Below are 24,314 nucleotides of genomic sequence, written 5' to 3'. Positions count from 1 at the left end.
ATCAGCATCCTGACCCACTTTGAGGGAAGGGTCGTCCTCCTCTGTGCACAAAACACACTATTTTGGGATAAAATTCTCATTGAACAAAGAAGGCTAAGTACAAGTTATTTATTAAAAATCCCTAACCCAGATAAGCCTTATCTCTAAGACTCCTAACTAACTAAATAACTACAAAGCAAATCTCAAAATAACAAATATCTCAACCGATTTTACTTCAACCAAGGTGGGGCCCAAATAATCACGTAACATTCCTCCCTCCTTGAAATCAACCTTGTCCTCAAGGTTGGTTCATTGGAGAAGATAATCTCTTCCGCCAGGGTCCCAAATCTTAGTGGGCATCATCTTCACGAAATACAAAGTCGAAATCAATGGTTAAAACAACTCCATCTTCCAACCAATCTCATCGTGTAGTTCATCAAAGATCCTTCAGTGTGTTTTCCTAGAATGATTTGGATGTCGATGCATAAATGGCTGTATGTGAAGAGGAACGGTGGACTATTTGGCGACGAACTTTCTTTCATGGCTTTTTCAGCTTTTCTTCTAGCTGGTTTTTTTCTCTTATTTTCTCCTCTTTTTCTATTTCGCCGTTTCCTTTTTTTTTACCGTCTTTTCTTCGATTTGCTTTCTTTCAACTTCGCACATTTCCTTGATCAGCATGCTGATTTTGTTGAGGCCTTCTGCAAATCGCCGTTGCTCTTCTATCATTCTCGAAACAGAGACTTTCATCTTCTGAAAATCATCACACAGGGAATCCAAAATCTCCAATGATGAATCCATGGCGCAGGACCGGCTACTGTAATACCAATTGTTACGAACCTAAATCGGTTTGTAATGGATTTGATCTTCTTAGAGGGAAGATCAGCCTCTTGACCCACTTCGAGGGAAGGGTCGTCCTCCTCTGTGCACAAAACACACTATTTTGTGGATAAAATTCTCATTGAACAAAGAAAGGCTACGTACATAATTTCTAAGATGGATTTATAAATTTGCACCAATTAAGGTTCCCCAAACACCAGAATCCTGACTACCGGAGAATTTTAAGACTTTTGTAGAATACATGAGGAATTCCATTGGCTTAAAGTGCCCATACAACCAAATCATGTACAAATCAGTCATCCTGACCATCCAAAAAATGGGCCATGGCCAAAAAGCACCATTAATTAGTTTGACACTCGGCAAAAGTTACAAGCAACTAGTCCAGGATGCATAATTTAAGCACAGTTTTTTTTTTCTACACATGGCTCATGAAAGAGGTGACACCATATTTGCCTAATTTCTAGACAAAGGGACAGTTTCCATGTGCAAAACCAGCACATCCTGGGTTCTGTATTGAAGACAGTATATCAGTCCCTGTAAGATAAAAAAATAGTTAAGGGATAAAATTTCCCCCCCCCCCTGCTCTCAAGAGAAGAGTATAGATATCTAAGATGAATCATGTTCATACTTCATACCGTGAGTTGATAATACAAGCAGAGGTAGCTGCTTGGCCACCCTCTAATGTGATGTCAATAAATAGAATACAAGAAAATCATGTTGCATCCTTCAAAAAGAAAGAAACATAAAAGACATCAGCAAATACAGCACAAGGATATCTCACAAGTAAAAGGATATCTCACAAGTAATATGATGTTAAGATTTTAAAGAAATGCTGAAAAGAAATATGAAATGGGTTCAAAGTCTCATTTATGTGACTTGTGATAGCAAGAATTGCAAGCAGAAGTCTTCTTAAAAGTCATAGAAACGGAGAGATCACTATCTAGCAGATCAAGAAGGCGATAATGTGCACAGCATGGCATCTTGGATTCAAATACAATCACAGTAAATCCATGACTGCACTGCTCAGTCAAAATTGCAGTGAAGAACAAGAAAAAGAAATATTGGAGAAGTTTTGAGAAAATGCATGATTTAACAAGGACCATATCTCAATTTTTAGTAATATTACAAAGGAAAATGATATGGAATGCCCTAGTAGGATGACCAAGAACAATGGGTCATGGGTGTGGACATTGTTTTGAAAATATTACGACTTACGATTCGATTTTACGATTCAAATCAAATCTTATGCGTAACAATTTGAATCCCATGATTGAATCTTAAGCATAGAACCGATCAGAACCCACCACCTTTCTTGCACATCCCACAGCCAAATCAATAATTTCTTGAAAACTACGACTTCTTTTCTGTTTTAACAACTAAAACCCCTTCTTCTTTTCTAACCGACCACATCGTCTTCTTGTACTTTTTAAACAAACAACACCACCTTCTTCCCTTCCCTTTAACAGACCTTGTTGTTTTTCTCTTACCTATTCTAAGATCCCTTCTTGAGAACCGAATACTCCCTCAATCTCTTTTTTTTTTTTTTGAAAATTGACATATATTCATTGATACGATGAAAGTTACATTAGGGACCAAGAGTCCCAACAAAGGAAGCAGGATTCTTCCCTAGGAGCCTTCAATTCCCACTTTCGATTCCCGCTTTCGATTCCCGCTCTGGCAACCTTGAGCAGGATTCTTCCCTGGGAGCCTTCGATTCCCGCTCTGGCAACCTTGGTCCCAACTATCTTTACATAGTATCAATTAAGGCAATTCAGGGCATACCCTGAATCACCAAAAGAGCCATATAGGCCTATGAATCCTACGCATTCCATGAGCATATCGTACTCTACCGTTTAAGCAACGTAGTTTCTCCCTATCCCGTATCACTACTGTCCCTCCATACCTCCATCATCTATTTTTAATCAATCACCCGACCCCTATAATTCCAGATCATCACCTCCTCACTCCTTAGAACATAGCCAAGAAAAAGGATTTTCAGGCAACCGTGCCTTCATAAGCGAAAGACCATGGTCTCTCAAGCTTTGGAGGATCTACTTCTTTCCTCTAGCACACCTGAAGTTTGACGTTATATGGCCCAGTTCCACCTACTATTTCACCCGCATATCTATAACCAAACCTAGAACGCTACTTGTATATATTGTAAATTTGACCACTATCCATAACATCCCAAAAGTCCCGTCCTTTTCCAAAACTCCAAAACAAAGATTCCCCCAAGTTTCTACCCCAAATCTCATTGATAGAATTCTCCGTTACCCTCGAAATTTACATTCAATGATATCAGAAATTATCAGATTTTCTCCTATGGCAAATGTCCTGTGCCGCCATCTTCTTCCTCTCCATCCCCAGACCCCTAATCTTCCAGATTATGATCTTCTTTTGAGAAAAAGAGTGCCCCTCCCACAATACCCTCTAACCTTCGCGCATCGCAAGGCTTTGTGCTCCCTTTTTCCTTTTCCCAAGCTTTTTGATCTATGTTTCCCGGCTCGATCCCTGGCATTATTCATGCTCTCTGCCTCCACTGTCTAATCCGAAGAAGCTGCTTTGGATTGCATCGTTTTCCACTGTATCTGATTGGGAGACAGAGAAGCTGGAGGGACAACGCCAATAAGGGGACTTCCAACTCCAATATTCGAAGGAGAATGAGTTAAGATGGTCCGGAATCTGGATTATGGGCCCGGACCCAATAATATTAATTCTTCTCCTAGTATTCGCCATTTTATGGAAGAATTTTGTATTTCTGTCTCCTTCTTTAAGCCAATTAACCCTTGATTTTTGACGCCATCGGATCTCCTCTCTTCGTAGAATTTCTTCGTAATTTTCCAGAAGCAATAACCTTTCCATTTTTTCAGCATGCGAAAGTGAAGCAATAATCTTTCCATTTTTTCCAAAAGCAATACTCCCTCAATCTCTAGCTACCCAAAACCCTTTAACCATCCCTCAAACGTTTTGAATACCAATCCCTTTTCTTGATAACCCACATTCCCTTTAATTTTGTTTTCTTCAACCTCCCATGAATCTCATCTTGATTTGTTTAACAACCTTCCCTTAAATAATCCTTACAAAGTACATAAGGAACATTATACATAATGGTATCCTGTTAAAACCACAAGCTCAAACAAGAATAGTTACATGATATCTACAAAAAGTTAGCAAACGGTCTTCTAACCAATAAACAAAAAATGGTTTATTATGCACAATATCAAGACGGTTTATAATGCACAATATCAAGACGAATAAGTCACATAAATAGAATGCTTATTGCGACATACCTCATGATAACATCAAAAGGTCAGAGAAACTCCCAAGTTGCCTTTGACAAGTCAATAATTGCTTTACTTCTATCCATAAAGATAATCTATCATAAAACACAAGCAAATAATTTATTCTCATAAATTTCACCTAAATCTCCCAGCGACCAACACAAAATTACCACTTACAGTGTGTTTTCTGGAACTTCTGTTGAAGTGTGATATATATCCTGCATACCACCTAGAACATTTGCTATACGACTCAGCATTAAGTCATAAAATAAATGTTAAGCATGTAAAAAACAAGAATCAATTTTGAAATCATCAAAGAATAAAAGAACGTGAAAACATGTAGCTGAAGCATAAAACTTATGCTCCGTAGAATATCCTGCATACCACCTGGAATATTTAAAATAAATACTACGGATACACGTGTCAGGTGTCAACACGGATACGAGGTGTATGACATGGCAACCCCTAAAAAAACTAGAAACGGGGAGTACAACCATGTTTTGATAATTGCACTAACTCATCTTGTCTTTTCCTTCGTAATTGGTTTGTAAGAGCTTTTTGGGAAGTGTAATAACCCTTGACAGTTCTGTAAATAATAAAAGACAAGATGAGTTAGTACAATTATCAAAATATGGTTGTGCTGGTATCATTTCCCTAAAATAAATATGGTATTCATTTAACAAACAATAAATCTTCGAATCGAGCAACTATAAGTCTCAAAGAAGTGTCTGTTTAGTATGACGGTATGAAGGCTATTTGATTAATGTATAAGATCAAGTCCATAAAATTAGAAGTTAAGAAACCACGGATATTGTGGTTTACATAGGCATTATCATTGAGAAAAGTTAGGAAGGTGACCAGTTAATGTATATGATCATGTTTATCCCATTTCAAGTTGCATGTTTTGCAATATCGTATTTCTTCATATGTGCATCAACAATCAACATGAACTTTTGTCACTTTAAGACATCATGGCAAACTCCCACCAACATTGCCAGACATTCTCAAGAGATGCTTCATCTACCTTGGTAAATGGTAAAGGCCATAAATCACAGTCATATACTGCAAAAGTAAATCAAGTAGGCATTGAAAAGCTTTTATTCTTACTATTACTTAACCATCGAGAAGTAACATAATTATTCAAGTCCTCACAATTTTCTCCCTCAAGAATTAATAAAAAAATAATGCTTTACTTAACCATGGAGAGGTAACATAATTATTCAAGTCCTCACAATTTTCTCCCTCAAGAAATAATAAAAATAAATAAATAATGCCAACCTTTAATGCACGATAATTCCATTATAACATATAGAAGAAAACTGGAGAGGAGCAAGAGATTCCAGCTATACCTCTCTTCACGGGGGCACCTTACTTTAACAAACTCACCGATACAGTTCTGAAAGCACAATTCTCTTCGATAAGGCGAGCCAAAATGCGAACTCCCTAAGTATCACAAGTAAAAGTAACTCGGCATAAACGAATAATGAACTAATGATTTCAGAATCCTCAAAGCAAAGCCATCTCCTATCACTGGAAAACTTCTCTTTCTTACAGGGGATCAGAGTAATTTAATAAAGCACGACCATGGAAGTAAATGAGACAGAACAGATACCTCTATCCAATACTCCAGTTGGGAAACCCTTTCAAAACAGAAGTTTGATCTAGTTAGTTCGACTTTGATAAGAATGTTGATAAGAATAAACAATCAATGAAAAATTGTATACAATGATAACACTCATCTTAACTATATCAAGTAGCCGCTTACTTCTGAATCTTTTCGAAATAGAAGTGCTTTAACAGCTGGAGATGAGGCTGCCACCTCGCAAGCAACAAGCTTTAGTGTTGCATCAGGAGATGACAAGTTAGGCTTACCAGGCTTAGTACCCAGTTTTTGCCTGCAGCCCAAAGCTCCACAATGGCAATTTTGATCTGCTCCAAATTGAACAAACCTGAACATTCCATTGAAGTGATGAATTATTAAGGAGAAAGAATCTAGGAACATGAATTTGCGATTTGCACGATCATGAAATGCCTTATAAGTGCTCATACTGATAGTCATAGGTCACATCCTCGCCCCTTCTTATGTTACGAATTGCAAATATGCCAATTCTGGTTTCACCATCAATCCTCCTACAAAAATAAAAGTATATAAGACACACACACACAGATATATATATATATATATATATATATATATATATATATATATATATATATATATATATATATCTATCTATTCATCGTGAATAACAAAACATTAATAAGGACAGTAAAGAACCATTTTTGCATTTGGGTGTTAGGCTGGCAACTGTGATTTATGAATCTTGACTTGTTGCCCTTGTATGTGGCATCAATCACCATATCCCGATTAATTTCACATAAATAGAAATTTGTTTCCCCGCGGTGTTTCATTTTCCAAAGCCTTTCTTCACAAGTTATATCATCAATAACTGCAATGATATAAGGAAACAAAAATCATCAACACAATATAGTCCATTACGACCCCCCCTCCCACCAATCGACCCGCACATGCAACAAGACACGCACGCACGCACACTCTTTGCTTAAATTTTAACGGGAGACAACTTGGAAATAATTGACCATAATCACCTTCTCCAACATACTCTATTACAAACTCTCCTTGCTTTATATCTTCATCTGCCACAAGTCCCAATCCACATTTCTCTGTCTACAAGTAACACCATAACCAGTTAAAGAAATTATGTGTATACAGATGCTATAGAGACAACATACACATATAGCACATAAATCCAATAAATGATCAAGTAAGCATTGGTAAGTCTTTTTATTTTTTATTTTTTTGAACAATGGTAAGTCTTATTTTAGAAACAAAGACAAAGAGCCTGGGTTTTTATTCTCCTACAGAAAATAAGTCACTAAAACAATATGGTATAGGCTTATCCAGAAATGCCATTCTGCAAAACATCATTCATGATAAGATACTATCCTTTTTTTATTGCCGGGGAAGAGTAATCCCGCATCCCCCCCCACCCCCACCCCCCACAAAGGAAACCCTAAGGGGAAAAACACAGAGGAGCTGCATGGTGGAGGATTGGGGGGTCACGTGCTCTCCAAACACAGGGATATATGGGTCAGTTGTTCTTTGCTCTGTTAATTTTTCTTAAGAAGGTATCTCCCCTACCCTAGGAGGTATTACTAAACGCCAAGAGATCAATCAAGCTTGTGACTTTTACACTGTTTTAACTCTTATCTGTAGGAAACAAAATTCAGATTAACGGGCATTGGCATTCATTGACATATAAGCTGGAACCATATGCCTGATCAATAATTTGTAACACATACTTGTAGACTTAGTCGGACGAGTTTGATCTTCCTCCATGCATCCCTTTCCTCTAATGCCTTTTTTATATTCTATTTGATACAAAGAAATCTTAATACCAAAAGTTTTATGATTTTTAGAATAATAGAAGAAAAACAGATGCATGATATCAAGAGTGCAATAATGGAATTTGAAGACCAAGTGTATCATTCCCGTCCCATAAAGTACAACATCACGGGATAGTTTATCTTGTCATTACGAAGGCTTATGCCAGGACTAGCCAGGTATAAAAGCCCATGCTCAAAAGCATTAATAAATTTATATTATATCTCCCATAGTATGATATGGGCCCCACTAGTAAATCTTTTATAGTCTCTTTATAATAAAAAATCCAAGTTACTCAAAGAAAACAATAGGTACGGAAAGCATATAAACGAATCTCTCACTCCCGGACAAGAGGAAGAGAATTTGGGTAGAATCATTTACATGGAAACATACCTTCACTAGTTTCATCTTCTTCACTATACGATGTTGAAATGGTTTATTGAGACATGAATCCCCACATTTACAACTTGTGGAGCAGCTAGATAATAGCATTCTGAAAAGGGAAGAATTATTCAAAAAATGCACAGTATTTTTATGCTCGATAAAGAAGTTAAAAAGAGAATTTAGCATCTAAAGTTAAGGAAGACTTTTATATAAAGCCTTCAAGGTAAATCATGATTACATTGGATATTCCAAAATACAAAAAACAATGAAATGAAGTTAAATCCAAATGATAGATGTCAATTATCCAATAAACTTTGACATAATATGAAAGAGAGAATCTATATTTAACCAAGACACAACTTACCCACAAAGGCAATCTCTATCGCACACACTTGATGAGCCAGGTGAAGGACCGCAAGAACAGAATATCCCATCATCCCCAATGGATCTTTTGACCTTTTTAGTGAGATACACATCTTCAAATAGTCAAGATTAACAAAAGAACTCATTAACCTTGTGCTGTAAACAAAATCTAGGAATCAAGTTATCTTTTTGACCAAGAAACACGATCAAAAAAATTATTTCCATTAAATGAAAGTTAATTTATCAGCAGAAGTTAATTTCATCTCTGGTCTTTTAAAAGGTAGATAGGTACTTCATGGTCATATTGCAGATCTTTTTGAGGCTTGGATATACGCCCCTGGCTTCCTAGACGTAGAATGTTGTTGTCCTTTGGTTGACATGGAAGGAAAAAAATAGGAGTCTTTAAAGGTGTTTCTAGCAGTACACACAACATTCAAAGGAAAATCCTTTGTGCGATTATCCAATGGGCAATGAGCCTCTGTATTTCCAGCGGTTTTCCGGTGACTAGTTCTACAATTCCAGAGAAGAGATCTAGCTGAGCGGTTGCAGGAAGTAGCACCCAGCACAAGGTGGAATCCTCCTCCATGATATTTTAAATAGGCCACGCACATGTATTACAAAATTTTTAAGTAGGGAGAGAGCCTTTAAGTCATTAGAGGGTATTTTAGTCCAAAAGTGTTAGGCTTTTGTTTAGAGTTTTATAACTTTCTAGTTATCTTAGGTCATTTTAGCCCAAAAGTGTTAGGCTTTTATTTAGAGTCTAAAACTTCACACCCCCACACCCCCTCACACAGAGTTTTAAAACTTCCTAGTTATCTTACACCCCCACACACAGAGTTTTAAAACTTCCTAGTTATCTTACATGCACACGCACGCGCACACTCGCGCACCCGCCCGCACAAGCTTCCTAGTTATCTACTCCATCAGCCCCAAATTTTTTGGATGATCCAAACCATTCATTTGATAGGCCTTGACATTGATAGAGTAGACGGGTATAAACCTCAATCGATTTGTGGAGGTTTATACCCGTCCATTTTAACCTTCACAAATCAAAGGGTTGGGATGATCCATGGAGCTGATTTTTTGGTCACACCCTATCGATGTCAGGGCCTATCAAATGAATGGTTTGGATCATCCAAAAAATGTGGGCCTCCTGTATTTTGGGCCGACGGAGTAGATATGTTATCTACTCTATAGAGTGGAAACTCTCTCTCTCTCTCTCTCTCTCTCTCTCTCCTCTCTCTCTCTCTCTCTCTCTCTCTCTCTCTCTCTCTCTCTCTCTCTCTCTCTCTCTCTCTCTCTCTGTGTGTGTGTGTGTGTGTGTAGCGTCAGTACACTATTGTTTTATGCTATGATGGAATGGATGAATGGATGCTTGAATCAAGATTTTGAAACTTTCTCTGGTGTGGAAGTGATGTCTACATGGTATGATCCTAAGTGTTCCCTTGGTGCGATGCCTCAGGATTGCTAGTGTGATTCTACCATAATCTTCTTTTTCAGAGAGTAAAGCCTTGAAAACCCCTTAGTATGATGGCCTGAGTCTTGTTCAAGTGATTCTAACAAAACTATCTTGATCTCCTTCGATGTATGCCCAAGGAAAACTATTCATGTGATAAAACTGGTTTTGTTGGTGTGACTCCAATAACTATTCTTTCTATTTGATCTCACCACTCAATATATATATATATATATATGAGGAAACTGTTGGTGAGCTTAAGCTCACCAAACTTATGGTGAGCTAGCTTGCCCAATCACATGGGTCCCACATTTTGGGAAATGATCCAAACCATTCATTTGCAAGGCCTTATCATAGATAGGGGGTGTACCAAAAATCAGCTCCATAGGATCATCCTAGCCCCTCCATATATATATATGAGGAAACTGTTGGTGCGCTTAAGCTCACCAAACTTATGGTGAGCTTAAGCGCCCAATCACATGGGGGCCCACTTTGTTAGGATGATCCAAAGCATTCATTTGAAAGTCCCTTACATAGATGGGGGGTGTACCAAAAATCAGCTCCATAGGATCATCCTAACCCCTCCATTTGTGAAGGACAAAAAAGGACAGACACAAATCTGCCCATTTTTTGTCCTCCACAAATGGAGGGGTTAGGATGATCCTATGGAGCTGATTTTTGGTACACCCCCTATCTATCATAAGGCCTTGCAAATGAATGGTTTGGATCACCACAGAAAAGTGGGCCCCCATGTGATTGGGGAGCTTAAGCGCACCATAAGTTTGGTGCGCTTAAGCTCACCAACAGTTTCCTCTATATATATATATATATGTGTGTGTGTGTGTGTGTGTATTCTTTCTAATTGTCCTAAAGTATTAGTTTTGTTTTCTATTCAGTTCTCTCTTTATCTTTCATTCCAATCCTTGGTTCTTTCTTTTCTTCGGTACCAACTCCTTAGCTACGATCCGTTATCATCTAGGTTCAGATCCTACGATTTTCAATTAAAAAATCCTTCCCATAGATCGTCCTACATCATCGGGCATGCTGCTCTCAAAATGTTCCAACAATAGCAATAAAGCTCCCCATAAGTAAAAAGCATATATCATATAGAAACCAAGATAATAATAATAGAAATATGCATCATTGTTCATGGACAAACAGAAACCTAAAAGGTGGTTCAGAAAAGCTTTCATAAGAAAAAGAAAAGAGGCCATGGTAATGAGGCTCATGAACACACTATTTCCAACTTCTAAAGGTAAATTTCAACCAAAAATTATCTCACAAGCAATAAGAACTTCACAAGTACTCTTCAGATGGATACTGTGCTTTATAAATGTGTAAGACATTGGCTTCCCTTTCTTCACCCAATCTGGAAGTTGAAATTCAACATGCGTCGGAGGACAGGGAAGCTCAAAATCATGCAACATTTTCAGGAGTACATCTCCAGCACTGTTCAACTCAGGAATCTGAATAACCAAAGAAATAGGGAAATGTATTTAGAATGCAAAAACACCCACCCGAAATAAGCACTAGATATTACAGAAAATAAAAAAGAGTAGAAATAAATCCATCCAAAATGGCAAACCTCTACTAATCAGAAAAGGGAGTTAAAGAACAATACAATTCATAAAGATCCATTAAAAAAAAACTAAACCATAAAGCACTAACATTAGTAATTAAATAAGATGGCACCATTCTCTTGAGCCTTGAGGTTATGAAATACTGACCAGATAGAAGTAAAAGATAAGAGCTTGTCAGATAGAAGTAAAAGATAAGAGCTTGTCATTTTCCTCCTGGGAGATTCAGAATACAACTAAAACCTACTAGAAGCTTTAGCAACTGTGGCCCAAATTCTTAGATACATAGCACAGAAATTGCCAACAACAGAGTTGCACTCCGCTGATGAGTTTTTTTTTTTTTTTTTGAATGGCTAAGGCATTAAAAGAAAGATAGTCCGAGAAGGTCTCAATACAAAAAAGAGAACAAGCAAAAGGATGCCTAACAAAGCAAAATGAAATATAAAAAGCTGTTGAGTCCTCAAGGAGGATAAAAATCAAATATCAAAATCCCAAACCCTGTCCACCCCTGAACGGACAAGCCAATCGACATCACAGTTAGCCGAACGCCACATGGTGATATGTTGTTGGTCATGAAACTACTAATGAGAAAGTACATGGTGTTTGGCCACAGAAAACAGCATTTATGTGAGGACAGTGGGTATATCCAGGCGGGACCACCATTCAATGGTCTAGTACAGTTCATTCAATGTGCTCTGTCATGAATGAGCCATGCCCCAAAGATATCCCCCCATAAAATGATATTATCCCTTTAACAATGGACATTCCCATTAAATGTGGACTATTGGAATATTTTCAATTGTCCGTTTGGAGGCCCACAATTACACAGCAAGGGTTAAAAGGGGGAAAGAATCATTCAAAAAAATGGAGGAGATTTTGGAGGCCTGGCTCAACCACAATCCAACCACCATATGAACTGTTTGGATCAATGAACGATGGTCCCCATCCGTATAGACTGGATGGGCAAACAAAAGGTTATTTAGTGAGTTCAAATACCAAATAGATCCTTGTAATTAACTGGGTACTAATGCAGATAACTTTGACTTGAATCTAAATATTGGAGAAAACAGTTCCCAAAAGCGATTAAAAATCAATCATGAGCCAGTGAATAGACCCTTGAAACAAATCTACAAAATCATCAAGCATCATTTGCAATGGAATATATATATATATATATATATATATATATATATATATATATATATATATATATATATATATGAGAATAGAGTTCCTAAGGTTAACCTCATATAAGCTTATATGAGGTGGCGCTCACAAAACATAAGGCGCCCACTTTGTTTGGATGATCCAAACCATTCATTTGCAAGGCCCCATCATAGATAGTGTGTACCAAAAATCAGCTCCAATGGATCATCCTAACCCCTCCAAAAATGGACGCAAAAATGGGCAGATTTGTGGGCAAAAAGTGTCTATCCATTTTGCACTCCACTTTTGGATGGGTTAGGATGATCCAATGGAGCTGATTTTTTGTACACACCCTATCTATGATGGGGCCTTTCAAATGAATGCTTTGGATCATCCTAACATTCTGGGCCCCTTATGTTTTGTGAGCGCCACCTCATATAAGCTATATGAGGTTAACCTCAGGAATCCTTCTCTCTCTCTCTCTCTCTCTCTCTCTCTCTCTCTCTATATATATATATATATATATATATATATATATATAGCAGAAGAGAAAAGGAGAGAATTATTTGAATTTCTCCCAAAATTCTATGAGAATTACACATCACTTTTTTTTGACTTTTTTTAACAAAGGCACCCATTCAACCCACATATTTTCAATCCTGCCCCCTCCTTTATGCTTTTTAACAAAGGCACCCATTAAAGCCACTTAATTTCAATCCTACCCATTTTCAAAATTATTTGAAAAAGCAAATCATTATTTACTAGCCACCTTCTCCAAAGGCTACATCACGCCCATCCTTTGCAATTATTGTATGTGTTCAGAGATTTGTCTTATTAGACGTGGTGAAAAACTGGACGGAAATACTATTTCTTAAAAGGTGGCTAGCAATAATAAGCACCGAAAGAAGCTAGCAATAATAATCATTATTACGTAGTAAAGTTTTGGAGGGAAATTACGGACAACGGGTACCTGTATATGACAATTACGGAAAAAACTACAAAGAAAAGGAATCGAAATATGACAATTACGAAAAAACTACTTTTTCTTAGTAATTTTTTTAGGATATTACGAATTCAGCACACCTTTAAACATATTTACGAATTCCGGGCACCTGAAGAGGAACAACATATGATGGAAACCTATATAGATTGGAGGGCTAGGATCAGCCTATGGAAATGATTTTACGGGCACAACCTATTTCTGTTGTGTTCCATCACATGGACAGTTTGGATCAACCTATGATGTGGCCCGTACAGTTCTTTGTCGGCCCGTGCATCACACAGGGTTTTTTACTAGTGTGTGTGTGTGTGTGTGTGTGTGTATATATATATATATATATATATATATATATATATATATATATATATATATATATATTGTCAAACACAGCAAAAAGAACAAACCCAGGAGCTTACAAATATCATAATGTTTTACTAACTCATAACACAAAGATTGTTAAAGATGAAATAAAGGAAACAATTAAACAACCCAAATGCCCGCTATGGACTTGCAAATAAGAAGAAGAAGAAGCAAAACATAATTCGCACTTCTAAACCCAACAATCTAGGAATTCAAGAGCACCTGACTGAAGGAGTAATTCTAAGACATCATAATCCCAATGAACACCTTTAAAGTTCGAAGTCCTTGATTAACAGCCTTCAAATCTTCCAAAACCAAAACTGACAATGACACATGTTTCCTGGCAGGTCCTTGATAAGAACTGACAGTGAGTCATAGCTACAGGAAATCTACGTTTAAATTTTCCAGTAGGAATCACATAGTAATCCTAAGGCCTTACAAAAAATATTGGAACATAATATTTTCCATGTTCTTCCAATTCAATATAATTGCCGGATGGGTTATACGAAAAACATTCTGCATAGTCTGTATTGTCCTAATGAATCATCATATGTTAGCTACATGCATATATGTATGACATATTTATGTTACAAAGTACATGGTATTTGTAACTATTTCCAAACATGATTTTTAAGTTTTCCTTTTTTCAGATTTTTAAGTTTTCCATTTTCCAACTTTATAAAACCAATAGTAGGATCCACTACAAATCATATCAAATGAAATGCATCGATTTTGGCATGGTTGATATGTGCTCCAATATTTTAATTCTTGCTCTTGGCAAAAGTACTTTGTAATTATCCAATTCTGCCAACACCAAAGTATTTTGAATGATTCTTCCACATCATCCTTTAATGCGAAATCTTTTTTTAACAGTAATTACAACAATTATTTTCTAACAGTACAGAAAAGAAGAAATGTAGTTGGGCATCAGATTTTTCCCACCTAGAACATATAAAGAAATGGTAACAATTTTTACTTACCCTATTCATGGCTGGTATGGCCTCAAAACAATCACCCATCGAAAATGGTGAAGATCTTTACATATTGACCCATCTCGCCTAAAAAATTCAATTACCAAGGAGGTTAACGTTAAGGAGTACACATTAAACTTCAGTTGGATGGCATCATACCGAGTTCATTAAATCATTTTCAGTTATAGCGATGCAGCTCATTTTAGTGCAATTATTCTGCAAAACAAAAATTGAGCTCAGATAGATAATCACCTAAGGTAGAGTAAGTAGCAGCACACATAATCATGAGATATACTAAAGTCCACAAAACCACCAAAGGACAAAGCTGCTGTAAACATCAAACTAACTTGTACAATTATTCCAAACATCACAGCATTAGGTAACGAAAAACAAATCTATCATAACATAAAAGTGAACCTCAGGATTTGCGCCGGTAAAGACATAGCCATGATTGCAATAGAAACACAGTGGACTAAGAAAACACCTAAGCAGTGAATTAATGTTGAAGGTTATTCTCTTGTGTCTTTTATTATTTTTAAGATTATTATCCAGTGTGCATGTGTTTCGATGGGAAATAGATGATTAGTATATGACAAGTTTGTTAGCAAACAATTATTATTATGATATTAAATAATTAATCATAGTAGTTTCAATTTAAATTGACTATTTTATTATTTACTAGTTTATTTATAATAAATCTTCCGATTTACGATACGATTTAAGATCCGATACGATTCGACCTCTAAAAGATTTATGATTCGGTTCCTCCCGAATCCAAACTTCATAACTACTGTGGGTAACAATTTATTGAAGAAAAGAATGGTCATTGAAATCTCAGCTCAGCTCAGCTCCTGAGATTTCTATATCCAGGATTTTTACACAACTTTGTTCTGGAAAGTAAATCCACAGATCTGACAATAAATAAAACTCGGACTTGCTGTCATGTTGATGAATATGTCTTGATCGGAGGGCACAGTTAGGGTTCCAAAACACAAACTTGGCCAGAGATTCAAAAGGAAAACAAAAAATTACAACCATTTTCTTGATCGGAGGGCACAATTAGGGTTCCAAAACACTAAAATTGGCCAGAGATTCAAAAGGAAAACAAGAAAACACAACCATTTTCTTGATCAGAGGGCACAATTAGGGTTCCAAACATTAACTTGGCCAGAGATTCAGAAGGAAAACAAAAAATTACAACCATTTTCTTGATCAGAGGGCACAATTAGGGTTCCAAAACACTAACTCGGCCAGAGATTCAAAAGGAAAACAAAAAATTACGACCATTTTCTTGATCAGAGGGCACAATTAGGGTTCCAAAACATTAACTTGGCCAGAGATTCAGAAGGAAAACAAAAAATTACAACCATTTTCTTGATCAGAGGGCACAATTAGGGTTCCAAAACACTAACTCGGCCAGAGATTCAAGAGGAAAAGAAAAAATTACAACCATTTTCTTGATCAGAGGGCACAATTAGGGTTGCAAAACACTAACTTGGCCAGAGATTCGTTAACTTAGAAAAACTACTGCGCTTGATTACTACTTTTCAACGGAAACACGAAATTAGGGCATCCTGATGTCAAGGAGTTCGCAGCAGGATTTACAAAAAACAAGACGAGCAGATTCCTAATCGCCGAGAAGAAATGATATTTCTTACAGAAGGAATCTAGGAGAAAATAAAAAATAAAAAAAACGGAGAGAAGATCTAGAAAGAAAAGAAAAAAAAATGCTTACTTGACCGGACTTTCTTTTAGAAGATGTCCCCTAAATTCGGGTTTCAAATCATGCCTGCCCTCGAGAGGTGTCTGGGAACGGAGATTGGGAGTAAAGGGAAAAGCTTCCAAACCCTGATTCAATTTTCAAGATAAAATCTCTCTCTCTCTCGTCGTTGAAGTTCAGTTTCTCCTCTGTTGTCTAAACCGTGTGAATGTCCCAAAATTCTAAAAAGGGCAACCTTCAAAAGGCTGAGTGGAAATTAGGAAGCTACTCAAAAATGGAAACTAAAAAGATCCGTTTTGAGAAGTATTTAGGAAACTACTCTTAATATGGAAACTAACCCTGTAAAACTAAAATGCGCTTACGTTCGGTAAATAATAACTGCCAGTAGCGCAGTGATAGATTCACGGGAAAAGTACGGAATGTGGCTGATGTTTGGGGGTAATTATGGATCGCGGGCACCTTTTAAAACAAGAACAAAAAAGGGCTAATCTTCAACATGAGGTTAGAAAAATATCCTGTTACCCTTCTGACATCGACAGAAACGTCATTCAAGTTCATTTTTCATTACTGCCTATTAAATTGGCGCGCTTCACGAGGCTTCTTTTAGTTCGTTTGAATGCGTAATTAAATCGAAAAACCTTGGGTTCGTTTCTATCTTCGCTGTCGGAAATAACTAGAGATGGATGGATGCTTGACACGTGTTGAAAAATTTTTTTGAACGCTGACAATCCAAAGTCAATCATTATATTTTCTCACTTCTTTTTTGGCTTAGAACGGTAACATTATTGAATACGTCTCTTTTGGCTTTGGGTTCGTTTATATCTTTTCACTTCTCTTTTGGTCCTCACTTCTGTTTTGATTTATAACGATAACGTTATTGAATACGCATCTTTTGGCTTAGTACGGCGACGTTATTGAATACTTTATTATTTCTCACGTCTCTTTTGGCTGAGAACGCCGCCGGATTCAGGAGTACGCTAACGGAAATAGGGTGTACGCCGGTGGAAATAAAGGGGTACGCGGGCTGAAAGCATAAATAATGTGGTAAGCCGGCGTAAATAATGAGAACCAAATGAGAAGGAAAAATATTCTAAGCCAAAAAAGAAATAATGGATACGCGCCGGTAAATAATGGGGTACGCCGGTGTAAATAATGGGATACACCGGCGTAAATAATGGAGACCAATAGAGAAGGAAAAAGATTATAAGCCAAAAGAGAAATAATGGGTATGGCGGCGGTAATAATGGGGTACACCGGCGGAAAGCTTAATGAGGTAAGACGGCGTAAATAATGAGGACCAAAAGAGAAGTGAAAAGATTCAAAGCCAAAAGAAGAATAATGGGTACGCCGGTGTAAATAATGGAGACCAACAGAGAAAAGAAATGATTCTAAGCCAAAAGAGATGTATTCAATAACGTTGCCGTTCTAAGCCAAAGGAGAAGTAAGAAAATATAACGTTGCTCACTAAAGTATTCATTAACGTTAGAGTTCCAAAAAGTTAAAATTTTTCAACACGTGTCAAGCTTCCATCCATCTCTAGTTATTTCCGACGGCCAACATAGAAACGAACCCAAGGTTCTTTCGGTTCAAATACCCATTCAAACGAACAAAAAGAATCCTCATGAAGCGTGCCAATTTAATAGGCAGTAATGAAAAAGGAGGACTCTGTCGATGTCAGAAGGGTATCAGGGTCTTTTGACCACCCGATTTTGAAGATTAGCCTTTCGTTCTTGTTTTAAAAGGTTCCCATAATCCATAATTTCCCCAACATCATTCTTAATTCCATACTTATCTCTAGATTAACCATTCAAACCCTTTACCGATTGTGACGTTACAACCGGTACAACACTGTACCACCAGCTCTCTCTCGGCCCCTCTCTATGCTCTAAAAAGAATCACTTGGTTGTTAAAAAAAAAGGGTCAAAAAAGACGAGTACCTTTCTCTCGGTTGTAAATCTTTTCTCTCTTTTAAAGGAATCTGGTCCGGGTCTGCCTCTTACCAAAAAAAATATCACTTGGGCCCACTGATTAGAAGATCCAAACCCTTCATTTGTTGGGTCCCAGTGTAAATAAGCTTTCCATATAAAATCAAGATGATGTAAACTCTCCGATCAGCCTCTATAGATCAGAGAGTTATTGGATTACTGGAGAAAGGCGTACTTTCATTGGGCTCACCTTGTTCACAAATTTAAACAAATTGGACCCACCAACGGTTCATGTTGGAGAGATAGCGGGTGTAAGTCTTGTTTTATAAAAGAATTTTAAAGAGGTAGAGGGAGAGAGTGTGCTGGTTGTACGCTGTAGGGGGTGAATTTATCACCCCCAGGACCAAAATACCTTAATAAAGGGTTAAAAACTCAAACAAAAATGCCACTCACCCAATCTTGTCAACCCACCGCCGCAGGTGAAAAATAGCGATCAGAGTCCATCTGCCAGCCAATACGGCATGGAAGGAGAATCCATCCATTGGAGGCTCTGGGTATGTTATGCTCACATTTGGTACTCCTAGATTTGTTTGACTGCCAGTAAAATTTAAAACCTAAGGAAGTTTTTAGTAAAATTTTTGTCCCATCCCATGTTTGGTTGCCTTTTAGCACTAGAGTTTTTTTAATCCCACTCTTGTAATGATTGCTTATGAGTATGACATGGACTCCTTGTCCCCTCTTTTTCTTTCCTAGTGAATGATGTCCGCTCTTTCTCTCTCTTCCCTCTCTCTCCTCCCTTCCTATATTTGGTAATGACGCCCCTAAATTTTGACAGGAATTTTATGAATTGTAGGAACAAACAAACCTAGCAAATTACGTTGACTTCACTGTTGGGATTAAAAAGCTCCTAGGATGAAATTTTTACTGGCAACCAAACAGACCGAACAAATCTTGATCGAATCTATATTTGTTCAGTTGAAAGATCTTTAAAGGGTAGTGATAAATTCACCCCCTTCATGATACCATTAAAAAATGGGAAATGATAAATGCGCCCCTTTTCATCACTTGTCCCCTGCAGTTGGGTGTCCAATGTGATGAAAAGGGGCGCATTTATCATTTCCCCAAAAAAATGTCTCCCCCCTCTACCGGCCACTAGTTGTTCTGATTGCTCTCTCTCTCACACACACTCACTCAACCCATCATTGGGCCCAACTGAATTGTTTAGATCTTTGAACAAGGTAGGCCCAACCTATAATTATTCTCACAACCAGCATTCTCTCTCTTAGAGGACGAATCCTTAGTGAGGCACAACAATTCGGTTTAGATTTTTTTAAGGTGGACACCATAAAAAGTATTTAAAAAAAAAAAAATTCACCTGCGCCCACTTTGTTCGAAGATCCATACCGTTCATTTGTTGTGACCCAATGTACATAGGCCTTAACCCGAAAATTATCTTGCTAAGATGATCCTAACTCTTTGAACTGTAGAGGTTTTTATGACGTGTCGTCATGTTAGATTGAAGGGTTAGTATCATCCGATGGAGATGAATATTGAGGCACAACCTATCTACGCTGAGTTCAACAAATGAATCGTTTGGATCTTCCAACAAGTAGCCCAATGAATTTTCCAAAGAATATGTGTTATATGATGTACATAATGCCGTATAATAGGTGGCTTCCAATGTGTATTACACACCACGTCCGTTTGTAGGCGAGCCTATATTTTGAAAAATACAATAAAGCCCACCTTGTTCGAAGATCCAAACCATTAAGTAGCTGGGCCCCAATGTTTATAGATTGTGCCCCAAATTCATCTCCACCGGATGATCTAACAATCTAATTTGTAGATAAACTATACCATATAGAAATATCTATATATCGAAGAGTTAGATCATCAAATGAAGATGACTTTCGTGGGACAATGTATTTACATTGGGGCCTAACAATTGAATGGAGTTTTAACCCTTCAAATTGTATCAATATGACTATCCCTCTTATCAAATAAGTTCTCTCATGCAAAAGCCAACTGTGAAATGGCCTTACGGTCGTATGCTAGTGGGGCATCAACCCTTGATATTTGATCCAACAACACCTCACTTTTTCAACTTTTTAAGAGGCTGGTGTAGGATCAAATATCAAGGGCAGATGCCCCTTGATAAATCCCTAAAAAAGTTAAAGTTCCAGTTTCGTGGATCATTGAGGGGCAGTTTGGATACGCAGATTTTAGAATTCAGGTTTTTAGTTTGAAAATAGTGTAAAAGATGGTTCATGATCAAGCTGCTGCATGCTGTCCTAGCAACGTTTCTTGGATTTTAAATAAGAAAACCAGGTTTTAAGAATCTCATGATGGGGGAGAGGTTCTTAAAACCTAGTTTTCTTACTTAAAATTCAAAAAACGCTTTTCAAACTAAAAACCTGGATTCTAAAATCTGAGTATCCAAACGGCTTAGAGTTAAAAATAATTCAAGGGAAATGATATATTCACCAACTTTCTTCTCCCAGAGACCCTCTTGTAGCATAAAAGAGCAATCACAAATACACTAGAAAGGGGCTGACCCAGGATAAATCACCTCCCTAATTCAAAGGTCGGACTCGGCTAAACCGTTATATAGGTTGACAACTATAAAAATAAATTGCAGGGCTGTGTGGAACAAAAACAGCGGAGTAAGAAAATGAGCCATCCCAAGCATCATCAGACGCTAGTAGAAGCGGCTTTGGAAGTATTGAATGCTGCAGATCCCACAGAGAAGGCCAGTCTGGGCGAGGCCGCGGCCACACGATGGCTCCAGGGAACCATCTATGAACCTTATCACCATTCAATCGATTTCCCTGTTCCCGATCGACCCTCCCGTCTTTCCAATGTCAGAAAAATAACGTTACAATTTTTTTGTTTTCCTTCTTTTTTTCTTCTGACCCTCCACCTTTTTGATGAAATGCCTCTGTGCAGGTCAAACTCGTGTCTCCTCAACTTATGCCCAAGCTTGGCAAAGCCGGAAGTCTCCATAGCCGACAGGCCATTCTCCACAGTCTCGTTCATACCGAGAGCTGGGCCATTGATTTGTCTTGGGTATATTGCTACTCTTTAAGTATAGATGATTAAATAACACCAACTCTGACAGCTTAAGCTTTTTTGGCCTAATTGAGTTTTTTCACATGGCATCAGAGCTATTGCCTCATGGCAGGTCCCGGGTTCAAAACCCAATAACTCGATATTAAAAATCCATGTGTACGGCCACATGGGTCACGTGTAAGGCCAACCCAAAAAAGAACTTTAACGGCTTAAGCTTTTGGAGTAATTGGTTGTTTCGCCTTTGGATGCCACTAGATAAATTGATTCTATTGACTTGAATTTGGTTTCTTGAAAGCAGGATATAATCGCTCGTTTTGGCAAGCAAGAGTCAATGCCGAAGGAATTCTTCACAGATTTTGTAAAGGTAGCCCAAGATGAAGGCCGGCATTTCACGCTGCTCGCCACCCGACTCCGGGAATTGGGTTCTTTTTACGGGGCATTCCCAGCTCACGACGGTCTCTGGGACTCAGCAATGACAACTTCCAAAAATCTTCTGGCACGCCTCGCCATTGAGCACTGTGTGCATGAGGTGTATTATCCTCCCTTCTATGAGTTATTCCTGTGAAACAACCAATTGCTCCAAAAGATTAAACTATTAGAGTTGGTGTTATTTAATCATTTATACTTAAGCACTCCCCCTCATGTGTAGCCCCTCTTTTTTATTTTTAATATCAAGGTGCTGTTGGGTTTTGAACACAGAACTAGCCGCTGGGCAATAGCTCTGATACCATGTGAAAACAATCAATTAGTCCAAAAGCTTAAGCTACTAGAGTTGGTGTTAAATATCATTTATACTTCAACAATTCCTACCAAAACTAACAGAGAACTAGCACTTAATTGCTAAAAAGTTTGCTGAATTAGCTTGCAGCAGGCTCAAATTTGTCGAGAATTGTGCATTCTCATTTCGATATTTGCAATGCAGTTATGTTGTTTGCTTTGTTAATTGATTGAATGACTGATAAATTGGTCGGAAAACAGGCAAGAGGGCTCGATGTGCTGCCGACAACTATCACTCGTTTCCGAAATGGAGGTGACGACCGTACTGCAGATTTATTAGAAACAGTGGTGTACCCAGAAGAGATTACCCACTGTGCTGCTGGTGTGAAATGGTTCAAATATCTTTGCTTTAGGACTTTCATGAGACCCCAAAATGCTGTATTAAATCCTATTTGTTTAAGCTCTCAAAACATGCGGATGAAACAAGAAGACATCTTGGAAGAAGAACAAGATGGAGATTCTATGAACAGCCCTCTTGAATCTCGATATGGAGTTAATGGAAACATTGCAACAGAGGGTAGTGATGATCTTGAGACAGTAATCGAGACGTTCCATGCTACTGTTAGAACATACTTTAGGGGGACACTTAAGCCTCCTTTCAATGAGCAAGCCAGAAAAGCAGCTGGCTTTGGGCCGCAGTGGTATGAACCTCTTGCTTTTAAAGTAGTTAGACCTGAATAGGTCCTTTTTCTTTCTGGCAATCTTCCATTTCAGAAGACAGATTGCAATCCAAAGTGGTTTTTGTTGGGTGTACTACATTGCCTATCTCTGTTGTTTCATGCCTTTATAATTCTCTTTTATAAGTGCAAGCTAAATAATAAGCTGTTCACTGTTGGGACTAGGTCTGGAAGGCTGTTTGGTTGTACATTTTGGAAGATAGTCAAGCTAAGTAATAAGCTGTTCTCTGTTTGGACTACTCGAAGGCTGTTTGGTTGTACATTTGGAAGACTTTATTAGTAGTTTACTAGTAAAGTTGTGTGTCATGCTACGCTTGGCTGCAAAGCTTGGCTGCAAAACAGAGCTAAAACCCCATAAGACTACCTGTAACTCCGTTGCCTGCTGAGGTAGCACCCTTTAACTATACTACTATTTTTTTTTAAAAAGGTAGTTTTTTGGTAACTACTCACTATTCTACCAATTGCACTTGCCCACTAATCTACGAGGACACGGTGGTTATTACTCTGGGGGCCTATATCTTGGGTATATTACTCTGGCTGAGATCAGAAATATGAGATGGGTCCTAACTTTCAGCGTATAAATGTTTTTTTTTCTTAATTTTTTTAGATTATTCTAAAGAAAAATACGGGCCGATAAATCTAAAATTGCTGACAAATTGGAAATATTAGTGTCATTCCCAATGGTTGCCATGATGAATTTTACAAATTTGCACAAATATGGCCTGCTCTGAATACTTCTACTTGGGTTGCTACAACTGGCCTTCTTAACGGTCGTACACTCGTACGTTAAGTAATATGAGAAGTTGTGTTGACTCTAATACCAAATGTTAGATGTCTAATCAATACACTAAAACCCCCAGAGAAGTGGTGTTGGCTCTAATACCAAATGTTATATGTCTAATCATTACACTAACACACACACACCCCCCCATTTTGGCTAGGCCCTTAGGACACTTGAGATCATATGAATTTAACTTTTTCATTGGTAAAAAATTGACTTTTTTTCCAGTCAAAATTTCAATTTATCAGCCAATGTTTTTAATTTATTAGCCAAAATCTCGGGTTTAGCAAAATTTGCATTTTTTTCCGAGGAAAACAATTTTGTTTTCTTTCCTTTCCTTTTTTTCCCCCCCAATTTATCCTCTCAGCCGTGAGGATAAAGACCGAGACGAGATTCAACCATGGAATTTGTTTATGAAGAAGTACTGAATATAGGAGTTTCTATATGGTGTAAGGTTTTACAACTATACGGTAGGGATGCCACTGAAGAGTTATTTACCAATTTACCATGATGCAAGAATTGTTGAGGTTTGTGCAAGACAGGAACATTAAGACAAGCTACAAATCAACCAAGATGGTTCTGTATTCCTTTTCTAATACCTAATG

At 37.7% G+C, this 24,314-nt stretch overlaps 2 protein-coding genes across 13 annotated transcripts; one reads left to right on the top strand and one right to left on the bottom strand.

Annotated features, from left to right (window-relative positions):
- Window positions 1-1,018: 1,018 nt before the first annotated feature.
- On the bottom strand, window positions 1,019-16,785 carry LOC143877637 (histone-lysine N-methyltransferase ASHH3-like). 11 transcript variants are annotated; one of them, XM_077379791.1, is made up of 17 exons: window positions 16,496-16,785; window positions 14,920-14,976; window positions 14,770-14,847; window positions 11,028-11,172; window positions 8,252-8,363; window positions 7,897-7,996; window positions 6,708-6,786; window positions 6,376-6,547; window positions 6,147-6,227; window positions 5,863-6,046; window positions 5,710-5,737; window positions 5,447-5,540; window positions 4,592-4,683; window positions 4,275-4,326; window positions 4,107-4,192; window positions 1,452-1,540; window positions 1,019-1,350 (listed from the first exon to the last, which is right to left on the bottom strand). In XM_077379791.1, exons 3-15 carry the CDS (start codon window positions 14,806-14,808, stop codon window positions 4,108-4,110), a joined length of 1,263 nt encoding a protein of 420 aa, XP_077235906.1. In that variant the 5' UTR covers window positions 14,809-14,847; window positions 14,920-14,976; window positions 16,496-16,785; the 3' UTR covers window positions 1,019-1,350; window positions 1,452-1,540; window position 4,107. The 11 variants fall into 11 exon arrangements, with proteins under 11 accessions (XP_077235906.1, XP_077235905.1, XP_077235908.1 ...); XM_077379790.1 differs by having other exon boundaries at window positions 14,770-14,976; XM_077379793.1 differs by having other exon boundaries at window positions 1,019-1,324; window positions 14,770-14,976.
- A 3,920-nt stretch (window positions 16,786-20,705) lies between these two features.
- On the top strand, window positions 20,706-23,167 carry LOC143876688 (3-oxoacyl-acyl-carrier synthase-like protein (Protein of unknown function DUF455)). Of its 2 annotated transcripts, none has more exons than XM_077378375.1 (4): window positions 20,706-21,265; window positions 21,352-21,471; window positions 21,770-22,003; window positions 22,453-23,167. In XM_077378375.1, exons 1-4 carry the CDS (start codon window positions 21,077-21,079, stop codon window positions 22,930-22,932), a joined length of 1,023 nt encoding a protein of 340 aa, XP_077234490.1. In that variant the 5' UTR covers window positions 20,706-21,076; the 3' UTR covers window positions 22,933-23,167. The 2 variants fall into 2 exon arrangements, with proteins under 2 accessions (XP_077234490.1, XP_077234491.1); XM_077378376.1 differs by having other exon boundaries at window positions 20,722-21,265; window positions 21,773-22,003.
- The last annotated feature ends 1,147 nt before the right edge of the window (window positions 23,168-24,314 follow it).

Source organism: Tasmannia lanceolata, unplaced genomic scaffold (genome assembly GCF_043159265.1).
Source record: "Tasmannia lanceolata isolate RefF3 unplaced genomic scaffold, GAP_Taslan_0.1 ptg000005l, whole genome shotgun sequence".
Classification (NCBI taxonomy): Eukaryota; Viridiplantae; Streptophyta; class Magnoliopsida; order Canellales; family Winteraceae; genus Tasmannia; species Tasmannia lanceolata.
This window is presented reverse-complemented; position numbering and strand designations above follow the sequence as displayed.

Bases quoted from the DNA above. Each gene is read 5' to 3' on its own strand.
- LOC143877637 (XM_077379790.1), bottom strand. From the start codon at position 14,808: ATGGGTGATTGTTTTGAGGCCATACCAGCCATGAATAGG. The intron at 7,997-8,251 runs GTAAGTTGTGTC...TTCCCTTTTCAG, and splicing joins GATAGAGATTGCCTTTGTGG to AATGCTATTATCTAGCTGCT. The intron at 4,193-4,274 runs GTAAGTGGTAAT...GTTTTATGATAG, and splicing joins GAAGTTCCAGAAAACACACT to ATTATCTTTATGGATAGAAG.
- LOC143876688 (XM_077378375.1), top strand. From the start codon at position 21,077: ATGAGCCATCCCAAGCATCATCAGACGCTAGTAGAAGCGGCTTTGGAA. The intron at 21,266-21,351 runs GTCAGAAAAATA...GCCTCTGTGCAG, and splicing joins GACCCTCCCGTCTTTCCAAT to GTCAAACTCGTGTCTCCTCA. The intron at 22,004-22,452 runs GTGTATTATCCT...GTCGGAAAACAG, and splicing joins TTGAGCACTGTGTGCATGAG to GCAAGAGGGCTCGATGTGCT.